This window comes from Mesoplodon densirostris, chromosome 11 (assembly GCF_025265405.1).
Source record: "Mesoplodon densirostris isolate mMesDen1 chromosome 11, mMesDen1 primary haplotype, whole genome shotgun sequence".
Classification (NCBI taxonomy): Eukaryota; Metazoa; Chordata; class Mammalia; order Artiodactyla; family Ziphiidae; genus Mesoplodon; species Mesoplodon densirostris.
Window position 1 is genome coordinate 51,485,402 of NC_082671.1, and position 26,493 is coordinate 51,511,894.

At 37.1% G+C, this 26,493-nt stretch overlaps 1 protein-coding gene across 2 annotated transcripts in view; it reads left to right on the forward strand.

Annotated features, from left to right (window-relative positions):
• The first annotated feature begins 3,607 nt into the window (after positions 1–3,607).
• The window catches only part of RPAP3 (RNA polymerase II associated protein 3), a 41,705-nt gene continuing 18,819 nt past the window's right edge, over positions 3,608–26,493 (forward strand). Inside the window, exons 1-9 of one of the 2 annotated variants that reach the window (XM_060112496.1) lie at positions 3,608–3,687; positions 6,104–6,389; positions 7,178–7,318; positions 12,670–12,792; positions 13,849–13,976; positions 16,890–17,011; positions 17,744–17,814; positions 18,834–18,959; positions 20,434–20,561. In XM_060112496.1, coding sequence (XP_059968479.1) covers positions 6,237–6,389; positions 7,178–7,318; positions 12,670–12,792; positions 13,849–13,976; positions 16,890–17,011; positions 17,744–17,814; positions 18,834–18,959; positions 20,434–20,561 — 992 coding nt within the window. In that variant the 5' untranslated portion in view covers positions 3,608–3,687; positions 6,104–6,236. The remainder of the gene's footprint in view (positions 3,688–6,103; positions 6,390–7,177; positions 7,319–12,669; positions 12,793–13,848; positions 13,977–16,889; positions 17,012–17,743; positions 17,815–18,833; positions 18,960–20,433; positions 20,562–26,493) is intronic. The other variant, XM_060112497.1, reaches the window with a different exon arrangement.

Here is a 26,493-nt window from a genome sequence, read left to right on the forward strand (position 1 = left end):
TAATGGCTCCAACTTGGAAGCAACCAAGGTGTCCTTCGGCAGGTGCATGGATAAACTGTGGTACATCCAACAATGGAATATAATTCAGAGCTAAAAAGAAACGGGCTATCAAGCCATGTAAAGACATGGAGGAATCTGAAGCTCATATTACTAAGTGAAAAAAGCCAAACTGAGAAGGCTCCATACCATATAATTTCAACTATTTGACATTGTGGAAAGGGCAAATCTATGGCGACAGTAAAAATAATCAGTGGCTGCTGGGGGTGAGCGTGGAGGGGGAGAGATGAATATGCAGAACACAGAGGATTTTTAGGGCAGTGGAAATACTCTGTATGGTATTATAATGATAGATATATAGCCATGAGTCATTTGTCCAAACCCACTGTACAACACCAAGAGTGAACCCTTAGTTAAAGTATGGATTCTGGGTGACTATGATGTGTCAATGTAGGTTCATACTTGGTAAAAAATGTACCATTCTGACAAGTGATGTTGATAAAGGGGGAAGGCTATGTATATCTTGGGGTAGGGGGTGTATGGGAAATCTCTGTACCCTTATCTTAATTTTATTGTAAACCCAAACTGCTCTCAGAAAATAAAGTCTTTAAAAAAGATAAAGAATGGAAGGAGCATCGCACATAGACTCTGAGGGGATACCTGGAGACTGGTGGTCCCTAGCCTTGATAACCAGCCCCCTTGACCACGTACACAGGGAACATAAGGACGCCTCTGGATGCAAACTGAGGGAGGAGGAGTGCCAGAGAGATACAAGGAGACTTCTCACCTGTAAACAGATTATTTAGGCCACAGATGCTAGGAAAATGCCAGGTATGGAGGAGTGCCTCAGGTAAGTTACAGAGTGTAGATTTAAGAAATAGGGCCTACTCTTACCCTTCCTCAAGGGAGGTCACAGTCAAATGAGCAAGACAGGGGTTAGTAGAACAGGCAGTCACAGGTGCCAGTTCTGAAGTCAGACTGCCCAGGTACCTCACCAGGCTCTGTCATTTGCTGGCTGTATGGGCAAATCTCTTAATTATTCAGGTCAGTGTCCTCATCAGTAAAATGGGGATAATATTACCATTGTTGTGAGATAAGGAATGTAAAATAACATGCTTATTTCTTATAATAATTCTTACTTGTCTTCCTTATTATACAGATTTCATTTTGCATTAGGAGAGGCAGTTTACCTTCCCTGCTATCAACCTTAACCTTTATCTCCTGGTGCCCAGTACTTGTGCTTCTTAGAGACGTCTTCAGAGGTCTTCCAGACAGTCAAGTGGGAGACAGGGAGAGATGTAGGAGAGAGTTATTAAATCCCCGGGTCTGGACCTTAGCTTTACAGGAGGGAGAGACAGGAAATAACATTTGTTGAGCTCCTACCATGTCCCAAGCTGTGCTAAGTAGGCCGTCTACATACATTTTCTTACTCCAGTAGGTATTTTTATCTTCTCTATTTTAATTTTAATTTACATTAAGCCTCAGTGTACAGATTACATTCAGATTACATTTTCAGTAAGTGGAAGAATCAGCACTTCAGAATTCAACCTTTTTCCTCAGGTTATAGTGAGCCTGGATTTCTAGCAGTATCGACTCATTCATTCACTATTCTTTTGACAAATACTTATTAAGGCCTTTGATAGAGGTTACTGGTTGCCCCTAAGTATCTGCTCCCTTCCTCTCCTTCCTTATTTATTGAATTCTTGTTTTTAGATGAGCACATGACTGCCAATAGTAAAAAACCCTCAACCTCCCTTGCACAGGGAAGGCTGCCATTACAGGCATAGTTTTTTGTAGGACAGTGGGAGCCTCAGGATTAGGTGATGATGGCCATCAGGACCATCTGACTAACTCCTCTCACTTTGATTTTGTATCACCAAGCAACAACTGATTATTATGTGAAGCGAGAGAGAGAGAGAGAGAGAGAGAGAGAGATGTGAGAGGGTCTATGAGGTTTTACTAGAACAGCCAGCTGGCCCCCTTCTCTCATCTCAGTTGGCTCTGCCAGAATTAATTTTTAAAGACAGAGTTGCTTTGGGACTTCCCTGGTGGTCCAGTGGTTAAGACTCTGCACTTCCACTGCAGGGGGCACAGGTTCCACCCCCAGTCGGGGAACTAAGATCCAGCAGGCCCTGCGGTGTGGCCAAAAAAATAAAACAAAACAAAACCCATAAAAACCCCAACAGAGTTGCTTTTGTTAAGAACATCTATAAATCAATATCTGTTTTAAAATTATTTATTGTTAGATTAATTTTAAAACACACACAAAAAACCCCTTAAAAGTCAGTTTTCTGGGCTTCCCTGGTGGTGCAGTGGTTGAGAGTCAGCCTGCCGATTCAGGGGACGCGGGTTCGTGCCCCGGTCTGGGAAGATCCCACATGCCGCGGAGCGGCTGGGCCCGTGAGCCATGGCCACTGAGCCTGCGCGTCCAGAGCCTGTGCTCCACAACGGGAGAGGCCACAACAGTGAGAGACCCGCGTACCACAAAAAGAAAAAAAAAAAAGTTAGTTTGTCCGCCAACACAAAAAACAAAAGAATCATTCCTTTAGTAAATATTTTGGTGACAGTTAATGATTTGACTACTATGAGTTTAAAATACAAAGATACCAAATAATTACACAGTGGAAAAGATGTGCTGATGACTTTGTAAGGAAGGTCCTCAAGGTGGTTTTTCACTGATCCTTACCTGGATTAGTGGGTCCCAGCCTCAACTGCGTGGCTATATCTGTGCTTTTAAAAAAATCAGGATGCTCAGGCTGTGCTAATTAAATCACAATCTCTGGGGAGAGGTCCTAGAAATCAGTATTTTTTTTCCCCACACTCCCAAGGTGATTCCAAAGTTCAGCCAAGCTTGAGAGCCACTAATCTGAATTTTTGGTCTAATGTTTAAGATCATAGAGCTATTTCAAATGGAAAGGTTTGTTTGTTTCTGTTTGTTTTTGTGGGCTTTTAAAATTACTTTTGTTTTACAGTTTTAGAGTTGCTATGAAAAATGAGAGAAAGTTCACTCATACAGGAAGCAGAAGCACAAAATATTAAAAGCTTCATATTCTTTTTTCTTTGTGGCCAGGGAAATCTAAAGACAGACCTTAATACCGACACACATCCAAGAGAGACTCAGAGATAGATACATTTAGAAAAAGAAAGAGTTTACTTGCAAAGGTACCAGGTAGGCAGACTGAAAAACTGGTTTGCCGAATACAAGAACTTAAAGAAAAAAAACTACTACAAAAATTGCTAGAGTTACTAGTTTACATAGCCTGTTTGTGGTAGACAAACAGTAACTTTCTCACATGATTATCATATAAAGGTTGTAAAATACCATTACACACAGTAAGGCAAATATTAAAACTGAGGGGAATCCAAGTAACTATTCAAGGCGTTATTATTTGGGGAATCAGAACAAGTCAGGATGATCCTACAGTTTTTGGATTACCTAGTGTGAAGTTTGGTCATACCGGAAGCAGGCAAAGCAGCAGATTTTGCTTTAACACACCTGTCAACGCTCTAGGCTGGTTCTACCCCGAAGAGGGCACACTGTATCTGACCTTCTGCGCACGCTCCGTCCCGGCTCCAGGGGGCGGGGTGAGGGCACGCGGGGACTTGTGGGAAAGCCCAGGAAGGCGGGGCCCAGCGTGAGTCACTGCGGGCGGGAAGCCGCGGCAGTGGGGACGGTAATGGCGTATTAAGGTGAGCCGGCTTTGCGGTTATCACCGGCTGCAGCAGCGAGGAGGCTTTTGGGGTCGCCCTGCGGGAGGAGGGGGTGCGGCCGTGGGTCCCGGGTGAGGCGGCGATGGCAAGGGCGAGCGACAGGGCGCGGCGATGGGGCGGCGCGGCGGTGTCCAGGGTAGAGGCGCACCGGGGAGCGCGTTCCGGGAGGGGCTCGGCCCGAGCAGCCCGGGCCTGGACGGTCAGCCTTGCTGTCGGTCTCTCCACCCCGGCTGCCCGGATTATTGGGCGATTTGCGGTGGTCAGGACCGCAGATCCACCCTCCCCAGGGGACCTCGGTGGGGCCCGCCCCCTTTTGGCGTGGGTGTGCAATGCTCGCCCGGATATTGGGTATGAAAGTGATACCCCAGGCACTGGAAGTTTCTGGTTGCCTGCCTGGACGCAGGTTCCGTGGGAGCAGAGGTGATAGGTGAAATGGAAAAGGTTTCTTTCCCCGCCCGCCCCCCCCCCCACCCCGTAACTCAGTGGCTTGCTGCGCTTTTATTCACATTTTTGAGTCCTTCAGCGAAACATTGTACTAGCTTTGTTTTTTAATGAGATATACGTATGTGATCAAACATGGGCACTGCCTGAAAGAAGCTTAAGTTTAGTTTACTTTCTGACGCAAGGCCGGGGGGTCAGAAGACCTATATGCGGTTGCAAACATCTGTTCCTCCTCCAAAACGAATCCCTTTTCTAACCTCTTCTATCTCTCCCATCCTAACCAACCCCCGCCCCCCTGTCCTCCCCATACACACTTAAGCTTTGAATTCCCTCCCACCTTTTTGGGGACCTTGCCCCATCACGCATCCCCTTTCCTGTATCTTCTTTTACCTTGTTCCTCAATTCCCCCCCGCCCCCCACTCGTGGGCAATTTTAGGTTATGAAAGGCAAAATTATGCTAATCCCCATATAATCTCATTTACTCAGCTCATTTTATTTCTGTCCTTAAAAAAATCCCATTAAAACTCTTATATGACTAAATATAATGCATTTTATTTCCTCCATGTGACTTCTGTGGCCTTTGACACTGCTAACTTTGCGTCTTCTTGAACTCCTGAAAATTCTGTGACAGTACTCCAAGTTTTCCTCCCAGCTCTCTAGATGCCACTGCCTCATTTTTACTGTGTTGGCATTTCTTCCTTGGTTTGTTCCCTAGATATGTGTTTTTCAGGCTTCCCCCAGCGCCCCCCCCCCCCCCCCCCGTTGTCACAGTAATTAAATATATCCAAGTCTCATGATTGTAGCTTCTACCTTTATGCTAGTGACACCCAAATTTATATTTCTAGCCCTCTGTAACTACATACTGGCTATGTCCTGATGTCCCATAAGAACTCAAATTCACCTTATCCCAAACTGAAAAAAATCTGTCTTTACACTTGTTCTGCAATCCTGAATCCTCTTTTCCTTTTAGAATTGGGATTCCTGACTCAAAGTGGTACCACTAATCTTACCAGCCTCCCAAACCAGAAATCTAAGACCTTGATTCCTTCTCTGCTCACCAACTCCTCAATCTAATGAGTCATCATGTCCCTTTTATTTTACCAGCTTAATGTTTCCCTTAGCTTTCAGACTGTAGGTCAGATCTCATGGCCTGGCATTTCCTGATCTGTCCCATATTTGCCTTCTCTTCCGTCATTCTCCCTCCCAGTCCCTCATTCTCCTGGCCCACTTCTCCACATTAATCACTTGGCTGGCCCCTTTTGAAACATGGCTAAATTTCAGCACCTCTGGGGACTCTTTCCTTGAACCTGCCACCCTACTGTCTGATTTATACCTGTCCTTTGTGGTCAGCCCCATAGCATCTGCATGTACCTCTAGCACAGTGGTTCTCAACCAGGGGATATTTGAAAATGTCCGGAGACATTTTTGGTTGTTAGAGTCCAGAGGGAAGGGAGTAATACTGGCAACTAGTTAGTAGAGGCCAAGGATGCTGCCAACCATCCTACAATGCACAGGACAGCCAACCTACAACAAAGAATTATCTGGCCCAAAATGTCAGTAGTCCCAAGGTTGAGAAACCCTGGCTAGCATAATATTTTGTTACTCAGTACTTCGATTATTTTGTTTTCTCCTCCACTAGAGGAGGGACCTTGTCTTGTTTTTGCATCCCTAAATCTTGATACAGGGCCTTTCACATAGCCAAAGTTCAGTAAATGTTGAAAAAAAAAAGTAAAGGAGGTAGTTAGGCTAAACTTATAAACTCTAGAGATGAGCAGCCAATCTGCTACCATAGGCTGCTTGCTAATTTTCAGTGATTTCCTCCCTGTTGCCTTTCATTCACATTGCATGGATGCCCAACCTATCTGTTTATTTTGCATTTGTTTATTCAGCAAACATTGATTGACTCATTTTAAAAATAATATACTGATATTTTCTTTCTTCTGCATCACTTTAGGTTCCTTTCCTTACATGTATCTTGGCCGTTTATGAAGAGGTAAAAATCATTAATTAGCTGGGTTTCAGAAAAAATAAACCACATAATTCTATTTAATTCTTATCAGAGGTTGATAAAAACTGTGCAGGCCACAATGACTTCAGCAAGTAAAGCAATTGAATTACAACTACAAGTGAAACAAAATGCAGAAGAGTTACAAGACTTTATGAGGGATTTAGAAAACTGGGAAAAAGATATTAAACAAAAGGATATGGAACTTAGAAGACAGAATGGTGTTCCTGAAGAGGTAAATTTCTTAATTAAATTCCTGCTTTATCATCCAGCAAAACTTTTTTTTATTTTAAAGTAAAGCACCACCTTTAAAATGTTTTGTGGAAATACTGATTGAAGTGATTTGCTTTCTGCCAACATTTTGAAAAATTCTACTTTTTAAAGTCTTTGTAATAATTGTATTAACTGTATTAAGACATTTTAAGGCTTAGTGAATAGTTACTGAAAGGAAGACCATGTGATAATTCTTAAGGTAAATGAACAGAATCATAAAATATGTGGGTTTGTATATAATTATGTATATCATATAATTATATATTTAGTGGTATATTAACATACAGTATTGCCGTAAAAACTTAGGTAGTACCTAGGCTCAACCAAATGGTTTTCTTAAGACAGTGCATTCAAATATGGATAGCCTTTTCATACTGTTTGTAATGATGTGGAGGCAGTTCAGTGTGCCATTGTACTGCTGCTAAATCATTGTACCAAGGCTGAAGATCAGGCAGTTTTTGAATTTAGGATTGTAAATCCTAAAATGCAAAGTGTATAATTAAAATTTCTAGGTAATATCAATACTTTTCTTATGACTGAACAATGTTCAGTATTTGTCAAAGGATGAATTAAACTTTCAGGCATAAGTTATCATTATAAATGAGTGAATTGGTATCTCTAACCACTTGAAAATTAAATTAAAAATTACTTTTACTTGAAAATATACTTTAGTGAGAATTTTAAACATCGCTCGTTATACAGAAAAGTAAAAGAGCAGTCTTAAAATGTTGTGTTGTTTTCCCTTCCTAGAATTTACCTCCTATTCGAAATGGGAATCTTAGGAAAAAGAAGAAAGGCAAAGTTAAAGAGTCATCTAAAAAAACCAAAGATGAAAACACAAAAAACAGGATAAAATCTTATGATTATGAGGCATGGGCAAAACTTGATGTGGTAAGTTAATCTGGTTATATGCTTAGTATTTGAGTAACATTTTCTTGGAGTTAGTTAAGAGTCATGGATTAAATGAAAAATAATGTAGAGTTCTTAGGACCTGTGTCTTTCTCTTACAGACTATTTTGTGTGGAATAAAAACTTAAATACCTAGCTGTTCAATTAACTAGATTATTTTTTCTCCTACAGTCCTCTTTCAGTGAGTAGTGGCTAAAACAGCTGGATTCTTTTCTTTTTTCCTATTTTTTCTTTTTTTCTCCTTTTGCACAAATAGTACATAGAGATCCAGTGTACTCTTCACCCAATCTCCCCTAATGGTTACATCTTATTTAACTATAGTACAGTATCAAAACCAGGAAATTGATATTGGTGCAATGTATGTATAGTTCTTTGCCATTTTATGACCTGTAGATTTGGGTAACCACCATTGCAATTAAGATACGGAAATATTGCATCACCACAAAGACCTCCCTTATACTCTCCACCTATAGTTGTGCCCACCTCCTTCCTCTTCATCATCTCTAACCCTTAAACAGCCAGAATTCTAAGATAGTAATAATATGAGAAAAGAAGGACTCTACCAACATTTTTTTTTTTTAATAGACTGAAGGACCTGTAGAATACTGGCTAAAAGAGAATGCCTTTGGGTTTAGTCTTAGGGCTAGGGCTGCGTTACAATAGAATTAGGGCTATCTTGATTTCAGGAAGGGTGGGCTTCACCCTTCTAGGCTGGTGTGGTGCATGCCTCCCATCTCCCACACATGAGACACAGTGTAGCTGGAGAATTAATTACTCTGCCTCATAACCCTCTACCCAGTATTCCAAGCAGCCACTGTCAGGCCAACCTGTGAACGGGAACCTGTTGGCCAGCCTTATTCTAGACTCTGACCCACCCTAAGGGTTGATTTAGTTAGGTTGATTTGGAATACACACTCGCTTTTAGTCTTTTTAAAAGTGTTCATTATGTAACATTTGATTCATACAAAATAGTTTGTAGAGATACGTGTTCTAAAGCATGATAATAAAGTGAATACATAAACCCACCACCTAACATAAAGAGAATTTTTTCAATCCCATTGAAGCTGCCAGTTTGCTCCTTCCCTGTTCCATCTTCTTTTCTCCTCTCTACCTTCAGAGGTAACTACTATTCTGATTTTTATGTTTATTATTTTCTTTGCACTTTTTTGTTTAACATTTTTATTGAGGTATAACATTGATACAGTAAAGTCCCAAAATCTTAAATGTACGACTTCCTGAATTTTCACTCATGTACAAAACTGAGAAACTACCATCCAGATCAAGATATAGAACATTTCTAGTATCCCAGAAACCTCCCTTTTCGGTTGATTACCTCCCAAAGGTGGCCACTGTTGTGATCTCTAATACTGTAGATAGGTTTTGCCAGTTTTGAAATCTCTTACAGTTTTATCGTACAGTATGCACTGTTCTCTGTTTGGCTTCTTTTGCTATTATTGTCTGAGATTGATCTGTACTGTCAGTAGCAGTAGTTTGTTCTTTTTCATTGCTGATCAGAATTCCATTGTGTGAATATATCACAATTTGTGTATCCATTCTCCTATTGATATACACTGAGTTGTTTTCAGCTTGGGGCTGTTATGAATAAACCTGCTATGAACATTCTTGTACATGTCTTTTGATGGATATAGCACCTGGGATGGTATTTGCTTGGTCATAGTTTGTATATGCATTTAGCATTAGAAGATACTGCCAAATGGTTTTTCAAATCAGTTATATTTCTCTTTTTATAAAACATTTTTTTAAATTAATTAAATTTTTAATTGAAGTATAGTTGATTTACAATTTAGTTTCAGGTGTACAGCAAAGTGATTCAGTTTTATATGTATATATACACACACCTTATCTGTACTTTTTCAGATCCTTTTCCACTATAGGTTATTACAAGATATTGAATATAGTTGCCTGTGCTGTACAGTCAGTCCTTATTGTTTATGTTATATATATAGTAGTGTGTATCTGTTAAACCCAAACTCCTAATTTATCCTTCCCCCACTTCCCCCTTTGGTAACCATAAACTGTTTTCTATGTCTGAGAATCTGTTTCTGTTTTGTAAGTGAGTTCATTTGTATCACTTTTTTCTTTTAATTTTTATTTTATATCGGAGCATAGTTGAATAACAATGTTGTGTTAGTTTCAGGTGTACAGCAAAGTGATTCAGTTATACATATACATGTATCTATTCTTTTTCAAATTCTTTTCCCATTTAGGTTATTACAGAATATTGAGCAGAGTTCTCTGTACTGTACAGTAGGTCCTTGTTGGTTATCTGTTTTAAATATAGTAGTGTGCACATGTCAATCCCAAACTCCCAATATATCCCTGCCCCCCGACCCTTCCCCCTGGTAACCATAAGTTTGTTCTCTAAGTCTGTGAATCTGTTTCTGTTTTGTAAATAAATTCATTTGTATCTTTTTGTTTTTTAGATTCTGCATATAAGCAATATCATATGATATTTGTCTTTCTCTGTCTGACTTACTTCACTTAGTATGATAATCTCCATATCCATCCATGTTGCTGCAAATGGCATTATTTTATTCTTTTTTGTGGCTTGAGTAATATTCCATTGTATATATGTACCACATCTTCTTTATCCCTTCCTCTGTCGATGGACATTTAGGTTGCTTCCATGTCTTGGCTATTGTAAATAGTGCTGCTAGGAGCATTGGGCTGCATGTATGTTTTCAAATTAGAGTTTTTGTCTTTTCCGGTTATATGCCCAGGAGTGGGATTGCTGGATCATATGGTAGCTCTATTTTTAGTTTTGTAAGGAACCTCTATACTGTTCTCCATAGTGGCTGCACCAATCTACATTCCCACCAGCAGAGTGGGAGGGTTCCCTTTGCTTTTTTTTTTTTTTTTGCGGTACGCGGGCCTCTCACTGTTGTGGCCTCTCCCGTTGCGGAGCACAGGCTCCGGACGCGCAGGCTCAGCGGCCATGGCTCATGGGCCCAGCCGCTCCACAGCATGTGGGATCTTCCCGGACCGGGGCACGAACCCGCATCCCCTGCATCGGCAGGCGGACTCTCAACCACTGTGCCACCAGGGAAGCTCGAGGGTTCCCTTTTCTCCACACCCTCTCCAGCATTTATTATTTGTAGACTTTTTGATGATGGCTGCTCTGACTGGTGTGAAGTGATACCTCATTGTAGTTTTGATTTGCATTTCTCTGATAATTAGTGATGTTGAGCATCTTTTCATGTGCCTATTGACCATCTGTATGTCTTCTTTGGAGAAATGTCTATTTAGGTCTTCTGCCCTGGTTGTATTTTTCTTTATGAAACCAAGGCTAATTGAGTCCAGAGAGAGCACACATTATTATTTAAATAGTATGTCATCTGCTTTAGTAATGTCTCGATGTAAGAGAAGTATGATTTTGGGTCTTGAATTTATTACTGTTGGAAATGATACTTTCTGAACATGATTTATTCTCTGCTGAGTATTATTTAGTCTGCTTTCATTTTTTATAACTTTACCCCCTTCTATGTAGCCTTTTCCTTTTCATAAATTGGAATCTTCTTATAATGCCCTTTCCTAAAAGGCATCATGTCAGATGATTTCTTAGAGAGTTGCTTTCTACAGTCATTTATTCATTCAACAGATATTGATTGACCTCCTGCTTTGTGTGGCCAGTGCAGTCACGGTTGTTCCATTCTAGTTCAGATCTGAGCAGCAGCTTTGGTGTTCTGCTGCTGTTAGTTTTCTACACATGTCTGTGTAACAGGGTTGGACAGTCTTGGCTTTAATCTTGGTAGGCTGGTGGAATTTCTAGAATCTTCATGCTAAAACACATAGCTAAATTTCAGTCCATCTTTGAATGTTCATTCAATGGAACTAAGCATAGGTCTTATTTTGTTTTTTAATTTATCAACAATTTTTTTCCTACATAAATTATTTAAAATAGTATATTGTTAAATACAGAAAGGATTTTGTTTATATAATAATTAAGATTTTGTTTACATGAGTTTTTTTTAATACATTTAAAATTTTTATTTTACTTATTTTTGGCTGCATTGGGTCTTCGTTGTTGCGCGCAGGCTTTCTCTAGTTGCGTCAAGAGGGTGTGCTACTCTTCGTTGCGGTGTGCGGGCTTCTCATTGCGGTGGCTTCTCTTGTTGCAGAGCACGGTCTCTAGAGTGCAGGCTCTAGTTGTGGCTCACGGGCTTAGTCGCTCCGCAGCACGTGGGATCTTTCTGGACCAGGGCTTGAACCCGTGTCCTCTGCATTGGCAGGCGGGTTCTTAACCACTGCGCCACCAGGGAAGCCCTGTTTATATGAGTTTTAATGAACTCTTTAATGGTTACTGGTTTAAAATCTCTTACTAGGGAGTTCCCTGGCGGCCTAGTGATTACGATTCTGGGCTTTCACCACCGTGGCCCGGGTTCAGTCCCTGGCTGGGGAACTGAGATCCCGTGAGCCAAGTGGTGCGGAAAAAAAAAAAAAAGAAAGAAAAATCTCTTACTAAAAATCATTCTTTTATTATATGTGCTAAAAAAATGATTAAAAAAATACTGATGGGGTCCATGAAATGATTCATTACTGTGAAAGGAATGTGTGAGTCAAAAGAGATTGGGAATTGCTGGACTAGCATGTTATGTATTTTCTTTGGTAGAGTCAGCTATATTTTGGAATACACTGAGAAACAATGTATATATATAGTATATATATGTATAGTATATGTATATATATATGTATATATATAGTCATTGAGAGCCCTCTGGAGGAGGCACACTGCCTGGGTTCAGATCCTCACTTGGCCACTTACTAGCTGAGTGACCCTGAGTGAGTTAACTAACTTCTATTTGTCATTTCCTTCAAGTGAAACACATGGGTAATTATGTCTACCTCATAGGTTGCTGTGAGAATCAGGAGTTAATCGTGCTCTACAAGCAGTTATTGTTTTAAAAATAAGAGAGAAAAAAGGTTTTTAGATAAAATATTTCTCTGCTGTTGGATGCAATTACATAGATTTGGGGTTATTTGCAAACTTCTCTTATGTAAAGGAATAATACTTCACTGCTAATCGTTTGTGATTTAGGGGTGATTTTTAGACTCTATTGACTTAGCTTACTTTATGAATTCAAAGTCAGATTCTCTAAGTGGTTTGGATCTTGGTTTTCTAAGCACGAGTACCCTTTTCTCTGGATTTAATCTTAAGAATGAGAGGTTATTTGAGTTGCTTTTGTAGGCCTTTAGGTCCTTAGATGGTAACAACTTAATGTTCTGTTGAATGTTCTTTTGGGGGGGGCGGAGTTTATCTTTTTTTTTTAATGGTCATGTAATTATGAACACTATTTCCCTACTTTTGATTTCAGGACAGTATCCTTGATGAGCTTGACAAAGAAGAGAGTACCCATGATTCTGTGTCTCAAGAATCGGAGTCAGAAGAAGATGGGATTCATGTAGATTCACAAAAGGCTCTTGCTCTAAAAGAAAAGGTACTCTTTAGGTTAGCCATTGGTTCCTTCAAGTAAGCAGGATATGTAGAAAATCATGTCCATCCCAAGATTTCTACAGCATAATTTAGGGGGTGTTCAAACTTTAAGCTGTTATTGGCTATATCCCTATCAGGAGGCAGTATAGCATAGTGGTTAGGAGTATGTGCTCTGAAACCAGATTATCTAGGTTCACATCCTGTGACAAGTTCTTTAAATTGCCTGAATGTACTCAGTTTTCTCAGCTGTAAAATAAGATTAATATTATTACTAAACCTCAATGGGTGGTTGTGTTATTAAACGAATTATTATATTTAAAGTGCTTAGAGCATACAGAGAGTTATTCCAGGGCTTTAAGTAGTAGACTGAAGTACTAATCAAATCAGCGTGTGATTCTTGACATGGACATTATATCCCACTCCTCCATATCACAGACCATCTTTGGTTGCTTTTTGGAACGTTCAACATCGCCCTGAGGAATGCCTCATTATTGTAAAACTGGCTATATTGCTTTTCAAAGAGGTGGCACTCTTTCAGATTAAAATTTATCTTTATGCCTTTGTTTTGTTACATTTCTGTGGGTTCTTATTGTCAATAAAAAGTATATAATGCTAGGTATTTTACTCATTTTTCTGCCAGGGCTCTTGGATTGTGACCAAACTATGACTATATAGTGAATTTTAGCTCTTGTAAAAAGACCACTTTGCGGGCCTCCCTGGTGGCGCAGTGGTTAAGAGTCCGCCTGCCGATGCAGGGGATACGGGTTCGTGCCCCGGTCTGGGAGGATCCCATATGCCGCGGAGCGGCTGGGCCCGTGAGCCATGGCCGCTGGGCCTGCGCATCCGGAGCCTGTGCTCCGCAACGGGAGAGGCCACAACAGTGAGAGGCCCACATACCGCAAAAAGAAAAAAAAAAAAAAAGACCACTTTGCTTAATTCCCTTGCCTTTCCTGTGAGCCTTGATCACATGGCTAATGAGATAGGAAGAGATGGATAATAATGAAAGAAAATGGCTCTGGAATTCTGTGCCAGTATATATCTGACTTGTATGCTTCTTCAGGGCAATAAATACTTCAAACAAGGAAAATATGATGAAGCGATTGAATGCTACACCAAAGGCATGGGTGCTGATCCATATAATCCTGTGTTGCCAACAAACAGAGCATCAGCATACTTTAGACTGAAAAAGTAAGGAGTTTCCATAATGTGTGTGAATATTTTATGTGTATATGGAGACTTTAAAAAAATATTTCGTGATAAAATGTGTGGGAATGCTTGGAAAAGTTTTACATTTCAACTGTAAATTTTTATAACTCACTCTCTTTTATTGAGTTCTTTTACTTAAGCCATTTTAAACATTCAGGTGCTCAAACCATGCTCCTGTAGCTCACTTTACTGAGGCGTTCCTCCTCTAAAAGTTGAGTAATGATGCTCTTTACCTAATTCACAGACGAAAAAAAAGTTAGCTGGGTAAAAATTTTTCATAAATTAATTTTGCTCCATTATTTTGAAAAATTATTTATCCACTATTTAACACAGAGAACTATTATTATGGTAAACTTAAAATATGTTTCAACATTTGTGTAAGTCATACCCTTTAAATAAATACTTAATGTTGAAGAACATAAATGTGTATGGTCTTAATCCTAAGCAGGGAACTGACCTATCATAAGAAATTTAAAAAAGACAAATACCATCAAGGAGGACATTCTTACTGTTTTAATTATTCGGAAATACGAACTATATTGGTGTCTGAGTTTTTACTGTTTTAAATAGCATATTTTTAGATCTTTGAAACTTGTGCTATTCATATCCTGACAAATTAGGGGAATATTTACATTTTATAATATTTGATATCTACACTATGTAAGTGATGAAGAATAATTTTAAATAAACCTGCATGAGCCTGCCACCCAGCTTAAGAACCAGAACATTATTTTTGAAGCTACCTTTGATATTCTTTTCCATATCCTGACCCTTGTCCCTCCCAGTAAACCACTATCTTGAGTTGTATATCATTCTTTTGATTTAAAAAAGTTCATTATATATGTATGTATCTTTAAATAATATATTGTATAACATTGTTTATTTTTGAGCTTTAAAAGTATTTCATACTGGATGTAGTCTTCTGTGGCTTGTCTATTTCTTTGAATAGTATCTTTCTAAGATTTGTTTGTATTTTGCATATAGCTGTAGATCTCTCGTTTTCACTGTTATATGCAGTTCCTTTTTAGTAATATACCGTTATGCATCCGTTCTCCGGTTGCTGGATTGTTGGTTTGTTCCTTTCTTCCTCTCTTTCCTTTTCTTCTCCCCACTTTCTTTCCCTGCCTTCCACCCTCCTTCCCTTTCTTATTTAACAACAATGATACTGTGAACACTCTTGTACCTGTTTCTTGGTGCTGGGTGCACAGGTTCAACTTTAAATGGTGGTAACCAGTTGCTACAAGGGTAGTTGTAACATTCCCGTTAGCAGTGTATAAGAGTGAATGTTCTGTATCTTTACCAACACGGGTATAATTGGGCTTCTGAATTGTTTTCCATCTAGGGGGTGTAAAATGGTAATTCACTGTGGCCTTAACTTGCATTTCCCCAATTTCTAATGAGGTTGAGCATCTTCTTATATGTTTATTCACCACTTTTTTTTTTTTTTTTTTTTCTGTGAAATGTCTGTTTTATCTTTTGACCATTTTTCTGTTAGGCTGTTTTGCTGTTGATTTTTAAGAGTTCTTTATTCTAGATACTAATTCTTCAGTGTTTATTTATAATAATTATCTTCTCTCAATTTGTAGTTGGTCTTCCTTTTTTTATGGAGTCTTGGTGAGCAGAAATTTTTAATTTTATTTTATTTTTAAAAAATATATTTTATTATTATTATTATTTTTTCGACCCCACCATGTGGCATGTGGGATCTTAGTTCCCCAACTAGGGATTGAACCTGTGCCCCCTGCATTGGGAGCTCAGAGTCTCAACCACGGACTGCCAGGGAAGTCCCAGAAATTTTTAATTTTAATGTGTTTCATTTATTGATTTTTGTAAAATGTTGGCACTTTGAAAAATATGATTTGTTAAAGTCGTTTCCTTCCCTCAGTTTGTAACAGTCTCCTGTATTTACTCCTAAAAGTTTTACTTTTCATGCTTAAGTCTTGTTATATATGCTGAAGGTAGAATTCCAATTTCATATCTTTTCACATGAATATCCCAGTTGTTTCAGACCTATTTGTTGAATATCCATGCTTTCCCCATGGATCTGCAATTCCACTGTTGTCATATGTCAAGTTTGCACGGATCTCTTTTTCATCTCTCTATTCTTTACATTGATCTATTGCCCGTTACTGTAACCATTCCACACTGTCTTTAATTATTATAGCATTATAATTATAATAAGTCTTGGTATTTGGTATAGGGCATTCTCCTACCTTATTATTCTTTAGGAATGTTGGGTATTTTTGAACTTTTACTTATCAGTATAAATTTTAGAATCATCTTGTGAAATTCCTTGAAAATTTTTGATTACATTTGCATTGGATTTATAGATCAGTTTGGAGAGAATTATATTGTTGTGTTTTTGTGTCTTATAGATGAATGTGAAATTGCTCTACTTCTTTGATGTCTTTGAAGACAGTCTTGTAATTTTCTGCATATGGATCTTGTACATCTTTTGTTAGATGTATCAGTTTTTTGTTGCTGATCTCTAGTAGAGTAGCCACCTTGCTAAACTTTCATTATTCCTAGCAATGTCTCCAGATTGTTTTGAGTATTCTTGGTAGACCATCATATCATCTAAGAATGTCAGTTTTGTTCCTTCCTTCCCAGTTCTTTTGGCTGTTATTTCTTTGTTATGGAACTACATTGGCCAGGACCTCTAGCACAGTACTGAGAAAAAGCAGTGATAGTGGGCATTTTTGTTCTTTGCTTTAAAGGGAGTACTGCTCACGTCTCACCATCAGGAATTATTGATTTTAGTGGGCTTCACTAAAAGGAGATGGGAAACATGCCTTCAATTGGGAAGTAAATTCCCTTTTCAGAGATTTCAGAAACATTTTTTGAAGTTTTGGTTTAACAGATGATTTTTATTAACTTTATTTTTTTAAATTGTAGATTTGCTGTTGCTGAGTCTGATTGTAATTTAGCAATTGCCTTGAATAGAAGTTATACAAAGGCTTATGCAAGACGAGGTGCTGCTCGACTTGCTTTGCAAAAATTAGAGGATGCCAAAAAAGGTATTAATATTTTCCAAGTCATCCTTATCTACAAAATTATTTAAAATTTTAATTTAACTGATGATATACGAAGAATAATAGAGAATCACAGTTACTACCTTCAGAGATCTGTCTATTATTGAATAAAACTCATTTTTGCAATTTAAAACGTGTCTTGATATTTTGGGAAACGAGCATGTTATTTGCCACCAATTAGACTTTGGTTCAGATTCTCATTTGACCATGAGCTGTGTGACCAGGTTATGTATCTTCTCTGATTTTCAATTTCTCATCTGTAAAATAGGGATTAAAACATCTTGTTGGCTATTGGCTATTGTGAGGCTAGAGGTAATGCATGTAAAGCCTTAACACATTTTTATTTATTTGTAAACTCTAAGCCTTCCATTATTCCATAAAATAGGTTTGCATAGTACAAATCACAAAATCTGAATGAAGCTGATGTCTGAAAGATTGTGCTCCTTCTTGGTTTTGTGAAGTATAACTTATGATAGCAAGTATTCTTCCCAGGGCTGGTAGAAGAAGGTGATCTGTCACAAGGATTCTGTCAGGGTTTTGTTTGTCCTGGGGGAATGGAGGAAGTCTAGTGGCATAATGTTAGTGTTTCTTAGTTCCTCTTAATTTTGCTATAGCATAGTTACCTATTTGTCACATGTAAGCAAATGATTGTTGTTCTATACAGGTTTTTTAATCTCATATGTCTTTCAAATATTCTTTATCTTCTGTTTTACTCAGATTATGAAAAATTATTAGAACTGGAACCCAATAACTTTGAAGCTACAAATGAACTCAGGAAAATTAATCAGGTAAACTGTGGTTATTTAAATTAAGTACATTACTTATTACTTTTATTTGATAAAGTAAAGGTTTTTGCATAGACTTTGTACTATATAACATAGACATTTTTATACTTTTAATTCTTTGTACTGTAGAGTTTTTTAATAAACAAATTTGTAAGCTAGAGGTGGTATAATGGTATTTAAAGATTCTTAATTAGTTATTATCTTAAAAAGTTGTCTGAGATATTTAGAACTACTGCTGCTTCACTTTTTCCTAGATGTCAGAATCATTTTTCTTTATCTCACTGATTTTTCTTATTTGGCTTGTCCTTTGATTTTTGTACTTTTGCATATTTCTTTGATTTTGTATAGTTTTAAAGTTGCTCCATCTTTATGGTCTATATAGCAAAAATAATACTAATTTTTTAACAGTAAGAAAATAGATACTTAAATGTAAAATTTGCTGTCAAATGATACTGAACAGTTACATGTTCCTTTTACTTTGCTGTTGAATCAGTTATAATTATTTTGCCAACTGTTGAAACTTTGATAAAAAAGTGACAACGATTGGGGAAAGTCTGCCTTTAAATATTGCCATTACTTATTGCACATAAAATCTGTTGGTAGATATATCAACTTGATTATAATTGTGAACTGTATTGTATATTTTTGTGTTTTGTCCTAGGTCAAATAATGACTATGAATATTAAATTTGAGAAATCTGGTGATGTGGTCTCAATTACTTTCTTTATTTTTGAAAATTGTTTCTAGAACAGTGTAGAAATTCAATAAATATTTGTTGAATAAATAAATGAACAACTATCTTTAGTGACTATTACTTATTTTAATTGGAGTAAGATGCACATTAAATTTCTTTGCTTTTTATTTTAGTAAGTAGAAAGATTTTGAATTGGTGTAAATATTATTTTAATTATTTGAAATGTGGCAGGAATTCTAATATATTTGAATAATTTATTGTTTTAAAGTCAAATATGTATGCATCTTCCATTACTTGTTTTATTTTAGCTGACTGCTATGTCTCCTAGGCTTTAACTTCCAAAGAAAACTCATATCCAGAGGAAGCTGATACAATGATTAAGTCAGCTGAAGGAGAGAAAAAACAAATTGAAGAGCAACAGAATAAACAGCAGGCCATTTCAGAGAAAGATCGGGTAATCCAGGATTCCAACAAATATATGTTTCTCTGAGCTTACTCTTAGCTTTTTGTGTATCAGTTAAGTTTCTGTCTTTCCTAATATTATATTAAAATTCTTCAGTAGAAACTGAAACTTAAATATACTAAAACTTCTGGGGCCTACTAATTAAAACTTTGAGTAATTGATGACTTAATACATAATTTAAAAAAAGTATTTAAGTTTAGGAAACAAATTATTTTGGAGCATTTTAACATATATTTACATATTGTGGTTATAAATTTAACATACAAATAAATTATAATTCATTCTTACTTATTTTTCATTAACTCCCACTGAACTATTTCTGATCAAAATTTCTTTAGAAATCCTGAGTTGAGATTTAATTTAACATATAGCCTTTCATGGACCCACAAAAGATTCCTAATAAATACTTATGGAATGATTATTGATTGTGATATATCTGATTCTGATTATAAATAAATGTGATAGTGAAATCTGGTATACACATTCCAATACAGTTTTAATTTATTCTATATTCAGGCATATTAATGTTACAGAAGAGTGAGCTGTACAGTCTGGTACTCTGTTCTTTCACAAAAATTATTTGAGTTTTGAAATTCTTCTGTACAGATTCGGTTTTTTTTGGCTGTGCCTTGTGGCTTGTGGGATCTTAGTTCCCTCACCAGGGTTTGAACCAGGGCCCTTAGCAGTGAGAGCGTGGAGTCCTAACCACTGGACCTCCAGGGAATTCCCTGTACAAATTCTAATATAACTAAAGAGTATAATATTCAGGCCTATATTTATTTATTTATTTATAAAATTCTATTTATTTATTTATTTTTTGGCTATGTTGGGTCTTTGTTGCTGCGCGTGGGCTTTCTCTAGTTGCCGTGAGCAGCAGCTACTCTGTGTTGCAGTGCGTGGGCTTCTCATTGTGGTGGCTTCTCTTGTTGCGGAGCATGGGCTCTAGGCACACGGGCTTCAGTATTTGTGGCGCACAGGCTTCAGTAGTTGTGGCTCACGGGCTCTAGAATGCAGGCTCAGTAATTGTGGCACCTGGGCTTAGTTGCTCCACGTCATGTGGGATCTTCCCAGACCAGGGCTCGAACCCGTGTCCCCTGCATTGGCAGGTGGATTCTTAACCACTGTGCCACCAGGGAAGCCCCTGAGCCTATATTTATTAAAATGTGTTTTTAATTTAAGCTTTGTCCAATCTTTAATTAATAAAATAATGGTTAATGCCGCAAGGTAATATAGTAGCATACTTTTTTTTTTAGTACTGAAAAGAGATTAACACCGTTATAAAAGCAATCCAAACTAACAGATTCTAAAACATGTATCATGGATTTTTAGCAATTAAAATATAGTTTAATTACTGATATAATAATGATGGGTATACTTGAGTGTTGCTAAAGATTTGAATTCAACTAATTTTTTTTTTTGCATTTTCTTTTTTTATTCTTCTCCATACTTCTTTCCAAAATGATAGGGGAATGCATTTTTCAAAGAGGGGAAATATGAAAGAGCAATTGAATGCTATACTCGAGGGATAGCAGCAGATGGTGCTAATGCCCTTCTTCCAGCTAACAGAGCAATGGCCTATCTGAAGATTCAGAAGTAAGTATTGGTTACTTTTAATTCTTTTCAAGATGAAAAATGAAATTTACCATAAATTGGCATATTAGCTGAATAATAAATTTAAATTTAATTCATTTACTCCTAAGCATTAAAGTTAGAGAGAGAGAGAGTGTGTGTGTGTGTCATAATACATATTCAGTAAAAGTTAGCTCTAAAATATTATTCCAGTTTTAATGCTCTGGCATTTCACAATTTAACACTTCTTTAATTTCTTTATGTTATTCTGAATTAGTAATTTGAAAGTTATTTTTAACCTCAGAACCCTTTGGGCAGAATCTTATCTGGAAGTGTATACATATATAACAAAAGGGAATTGCTGTCATTGAAACTGCTGATTGATTACATATACAACTAAAACTTGGTCCTGTGATACTAACCACATATTCCTGGATGCACTCAAGGGCTCCATGTTGGACAGTCAGCAGGATAATATCTGATGACAGAAACTATGTCTTTGAATCTGTTGTAATAATACTTTACCCACTAGTTACAGAATTAAAAATTCCTATAAATATTATAGGTAAGGATTCTAAACTTTTTTGGTGCCATAGACCACTTTGGCTGCATGGTGCACCTTTCGCAAGATAATATTTTTAACTGAGTAATTATACATTTAGGATTACAAAGGAAATCAACTATGTTGAAATAGAGTTTTAAAAATATTAAAATTTGTGATACATTGGTATACATACTTTTAAAAATTAACATAGTACAAAATGAGAAACTATGTTTAAAATACAGGCAAGTTAAAAATAAATAAAAATACAGGCAAGTTAAAGTTAAAATATCTTTTAAAGATGTATTATTGTGAAAGTTTGAATAAAGCCACTAGAATTTGTAGGTGTTCTTTGACACATCTTCCACATATTGATCAACCAGTATGTCTAGGGAATGCCCAGAAAGCAGCACAGATGATTACATTATACCAGTGTGATAACATATGGCTTCATTCTTTGGCATCTGAGTGACTGCTAGGGACAGAGTTGCCTGGTAGTTGGCCAGCTGTGTCGTAGAGCATTTATAAACAGGGGTACTATGATCACATGCAAACAAACAGCAGGTTAAACTACCACTGTATTCCTGAAATAGTTGTGGTATCTCAAAGATGTCTGTACCAAATGTAATGTGATATGAAAATAACTGATTTTTATTGGTGACAAAGTCATAGGTACTGTTTTTAGTACTGTGGTTTGTTATCTACAGTTGTAATCAAAAGGAAAGCTGCATTTCGTTTAAAAGTTAATGAAAATAAAGGTACAGTATTTTTCCCATCCAAGTTTTCAGATCTCTCACAGGATCTCAGGATAGGAACCTCTATCATATAAGAAAATTTTGATTGTATATTTAACCTCATTGAAACTAATAGACACATTAGAAGTGTATTATTTAATTTTTAAAATTTTTTTATTTTTTTTGAATTTTTATTTTTTTATTAGTTTCTGCTTGATAACAAAGTGAATCAGATATACATATACATCTGTTCCCATATCCCTTCCCTCTTGCGTCTTCCTCCCTCCCACCTTCCCTATCCCACCCCTCCAGGCGGTCACAAAGCACCGAGCTGATCTCCCTGTGCTATGCGGCTGCTTCCCACTAGCTATCTACCTTACGTTTGGTAGTGTATATATGTCCATGCCTCTCTCTCACTTTGTCCCAGCTTACCCTTCCCCCTCCCCATATCCTCAAGTCCATTCTCAAGTAGGTCTGTGTCTTTATTCCTGTTTTACCCCTAGGTTCTTCATGACATTTTTTTTTTCTTAAATTCCATATATATGTGTTAGCATACGGTATTTGTCTTTCTCTTTCTGACTTACTTCACTCTGTATGACAGACTCTAGGTCTATCCACCTCATTACAAATAGCTCAATTTCATTTCTTTTTATGGCTGAGTAATATTCCATTGTATATATGTGCCACATTTTCTTTATCCATTCATCTGATGATGGACGCTTAGGTTGTTTCCATCTCTGGGCTATTGTAAATAGAGCTACAATGCACATTTTGGTACATGAGTCTTTTTGAATTATGGTTTTCTCAGGGTATATGCCCAGTAGTGGGATTGCTGGGTCATATGGTAGTTCTGTTTGTAGTTTTTTAAGGAACCTCCATACTGTTCTCCATAGCGGCTGTACCAATTCACATTCCCACCAGCAGTGCAAGAGGGTTCCCTTTTCTCCACACCCTCTCCAGCATTTATTGTTTCTAGATTTTTTGATGATGGCCATTCTGACTGGTGTGAGATGATATCTCATTGTAGTTTTGATTTGCATTTCTCTAATGATTAATGATATTGAGCATTCTTTCACGTGTTTGTTGGCAATCTGTATCTTCTTTGGAGAAATGTCTATTTAGGTCTTCTGCCCATTTTTGGATTGGGTTGTTTGTTTTTTTGCTATTGAGCTGCATGAGCTGCTTATAAATTTTGGAGATTAATCCTTTGTCAGTTGCTTCATTTGCAAATATTTTCTCCCATTCTGAGGGTTGTCTTTTGGTCTTGTTTATGGTTTCCTTTGCTGTGCAAAAGCTTTGAAGTTTCATTAGGTCCCATTTGTTTATTTTTGTTTTTATTTCCATTTCTCTAGGACATGGGTCAAAAAGGATCTTGCTGTGATCTATGTCATAGAGTGTTCTGCCTATGTTTTCCTCTAAGAGTTTGATAGTTTCTGGCCTTACATTTAGGTCTTTAATCCATTTTGAGCTTATTTTTGTGTATGGTGTTAGGGAGTGATCTAATCTCATACTTTTACATGTCCGTGTCCAGTTTTCCCAGCACCACTTATTGAAGAGGCTGTCCTTTCTCCACTGTACATTCCTGCCTCCTTTATCAAAGATAAGGTGACCATATGTGCGTGGGTTTATCTCTGGGCTTTCTATTCTGTTCCATTGATCTATCTTTCTGTTTTTGTGCCAGTACCATACTGTCTTGATTACTGTAGCTTTGTAGTATAGTCTGAAGTCAGGGAGCCTGATTCCTCCAGCTCCGTTTTTCGTTCTCAAGATTGCTTTGGCTATTCGGTGTCTTTTGTTTTTCCAAACAAATTTTGAAATATTTTGTTCTAGTTCTGTGAACAATGCCAGTGGTAGTTTGATAGGGATTGCACTGAATTTGTAGATTGCTTTGGGTAGTAGAGTCATTTTCACAATATTGATTCTTCCAATCCAGGAACGTGGTACATCTCTCCATCTATTTGTATCATCTTTAATTTCTTTCATCAGTGTCTTATAATTTTCTGCATACAGGTCTTTTGTCTCCTTAGGTAGGTTTATTCCTAGATATTTTATTCTTTTTGTTGCAGTGGTAAATGGAAGTGTTTTCTTGATTTCACTTTCAGATTTTTCATCATTAGTGTACAGGAATGCCAGAGATTTCTGTGCATTAATTTTGTATCCTGCTACTTTACCAAATTCATTGATTAGCTCTAATAGTTTTCTGGTAGTATCTTTAGGGTTCTCTATGTATAGTATCATGTCATCTGCAAACAGTGACAGCTTTACTTCTTCTTTTCTGATTTGGATTCCTTTTATTTCCTTTTCTTCTCTGATTGCTGTGGCTAAAACTTCCAAAACTAAGTTGAATAAGAGTGGTGAGAGTGGGCAGCCTTGTCTTGTTCCTGATCTTAGTGGAAATGGTTTCAGTTTTTCACCATTGAGGATGATGTTGGCTGTGGGTTTGTCATATATGGCCTTTATTATGTTGAGGAAAGTTCCCTCTATGCCTACTTTCTGCAGGGTTTTTATCATACATGGGTGTTGAATTTTGTCGAAAGCTTTCTCTGCATCTATTGAGATGATCATATGGTTTTTCTCCTTCAGTTTGTTAATATGGTATATCACGTTGATTGATTTGCGTATATTGAAGAATCCTTGCATTCCTGGAATAAACCCCACTTGATCATGGTGTATGATCCTTTTAATGTGCTGTTGGATTCTGTTTGCTAGTATTTTGTTGAGGATTTTTGCATCTCTGTTCATCAGTGATATTGGCCTGTAGGTTTCTTTCTTTGAGACATCTTTGTCTGGTTTTGTCTGGAAGAATTTGAGAAGGATAGGTGTTAGCTCTTCTCTAAATGTTTGATAGAATTCGCCTGTGAAGTCATCTGGTCCTGGGCTTTTGTTTGTTGGAAGATTTTTAATCACAGTCTCAATTTCAGTGCTTGTTTTTGGTCTGTTTATATTTTCTATTTCTTCCTGGTTCAATCTTGGAAGGTTGTGCCTTTCTAAGAATTTGTTCATTTCTTCCAGGTTGTCCATTTTATTCACATATAGTTGCTTGTAGTAATCTCTCATGATCCTTTGTATTTCTGCAGTGTCAGTTGTTACTTCTCCTTTTTCATTTCTAATTCTATTGATTTGAGTCTTCTCCCTTTTTTTCTTGATGAGTCTGGCTAATGGTTTATCAATTTTATTTATCTTCTCAAAGAACCAGCTTTTAGTTTTATTGATGTTTGCTATTGTTTCCTTCATTTCTTTTTCATTTATTTCTGATCTGATCTTTACGATTTCTTTCCTCTTGTTAACTTTGGGGTTTTTTTGTTCTTCTTTCTTTAATTGCTTTAGGTGTAAGATTAGGTTGTTTATTTGAGATGTTTCTTGTTTCTTGAGGTAGGATTGTATTGCTATAAACTTCCCTCTTAGAACTGCTTTTGCTGCATCCCATTGGTTTTGGGTTGTCGTGTTTTCATTGTCATTTGTTTCTAGGTATTTTTTGATTTCCTCTTTGATTTCTTCAGTGATCTCTTGGTTGTTAAGTAGTGTATTGTTTAGCATCCATATGCTTGTATTTTTTACAGATTTTTTCCTGTAATTGATGTGTAGTCTCATAGTGTTGTGGTTGGAAAACATACTTGATGGGATTTCAGTTTTCTTAAATTTATCAGGAGTTGATTTGTGACCCAAGATGTGATCTGTCCTGGAGAATGTTCCATGATCACTTGAGAAGAAAGTGTATTCTGTTGTTTTTGGATGAAATGTCCTATAAATATCAATTAATCCCATCTTGTTTAATGTATCATTTAAAGCTTGTGTTTCCTTGTTTATTTTCATTTTGGATGATCTGTCCATTGGTGAAAGTGGGGTGTTAAAGTCCCCTCCTATGATTGTGTTACTGTCGATTTCCCCTTTTATGGCTGTTAGCATTTGCCTTATATATTGAGGTGCTCCTATGTTCGGTGCATAAATACTTATAATTGTTATATCTTCTTGTATTGATCCCTTGATCATTATGTAGTGTCCTTCTTTGTCTCTTGTAATAGTCTTTATTTTAAAGTCTATTTTGTCCGATATTGAGAATTGCTACTCCAGCTTTCTTCTGATTTCCATTTGCATGGAATATCTTTTTTCCATCCCCTCACTTTCACTCTGTATATGTCCCTAGTTCTGAAGTGGGTCTCTTGTAGACAGCATATATATGGGTTTTGTTTTTGTATCCATTCAGCCAGTCTGTGTCTTTTGGTTGGGGCATTTAATCCATTTACATTTAAGGTAATTATCAATATGTATGTCCCTGTTACCATTTTCTTAATTGTTTTGGGTTTGTTATTGTAGGTCTTTTCCTTCTCTTGTGTTTCTTGCCTAGAGAAGTTCCTTTAGCATTTGTTGTAAAGCTGGTTTGGTGGTGCTGAATTCTCTTAGCTTTGGCTTGTCTGTAAAGCTTTTGATTTCTCTATCGAAGCTGAATGAGATCCTTGCTGGGTAGAGTAATCTTGGTTGTAGGTTTTTCCCTTTCGTCACTTTAAATATGTCCTGCCACTCCATTGTGGCTTGCAGAGTTTCTGCTGAAAGATAAACTGTTAACCTTATGGGGATTCTCTTATATGTTATTTGTTGTTTTTCCCTTGCTGCTTTTAATATTTTTTCTTTGTATTTAATTTTTGATAAAGTGATTAATATGTGTCCTGGCGTGTTTCTCCTT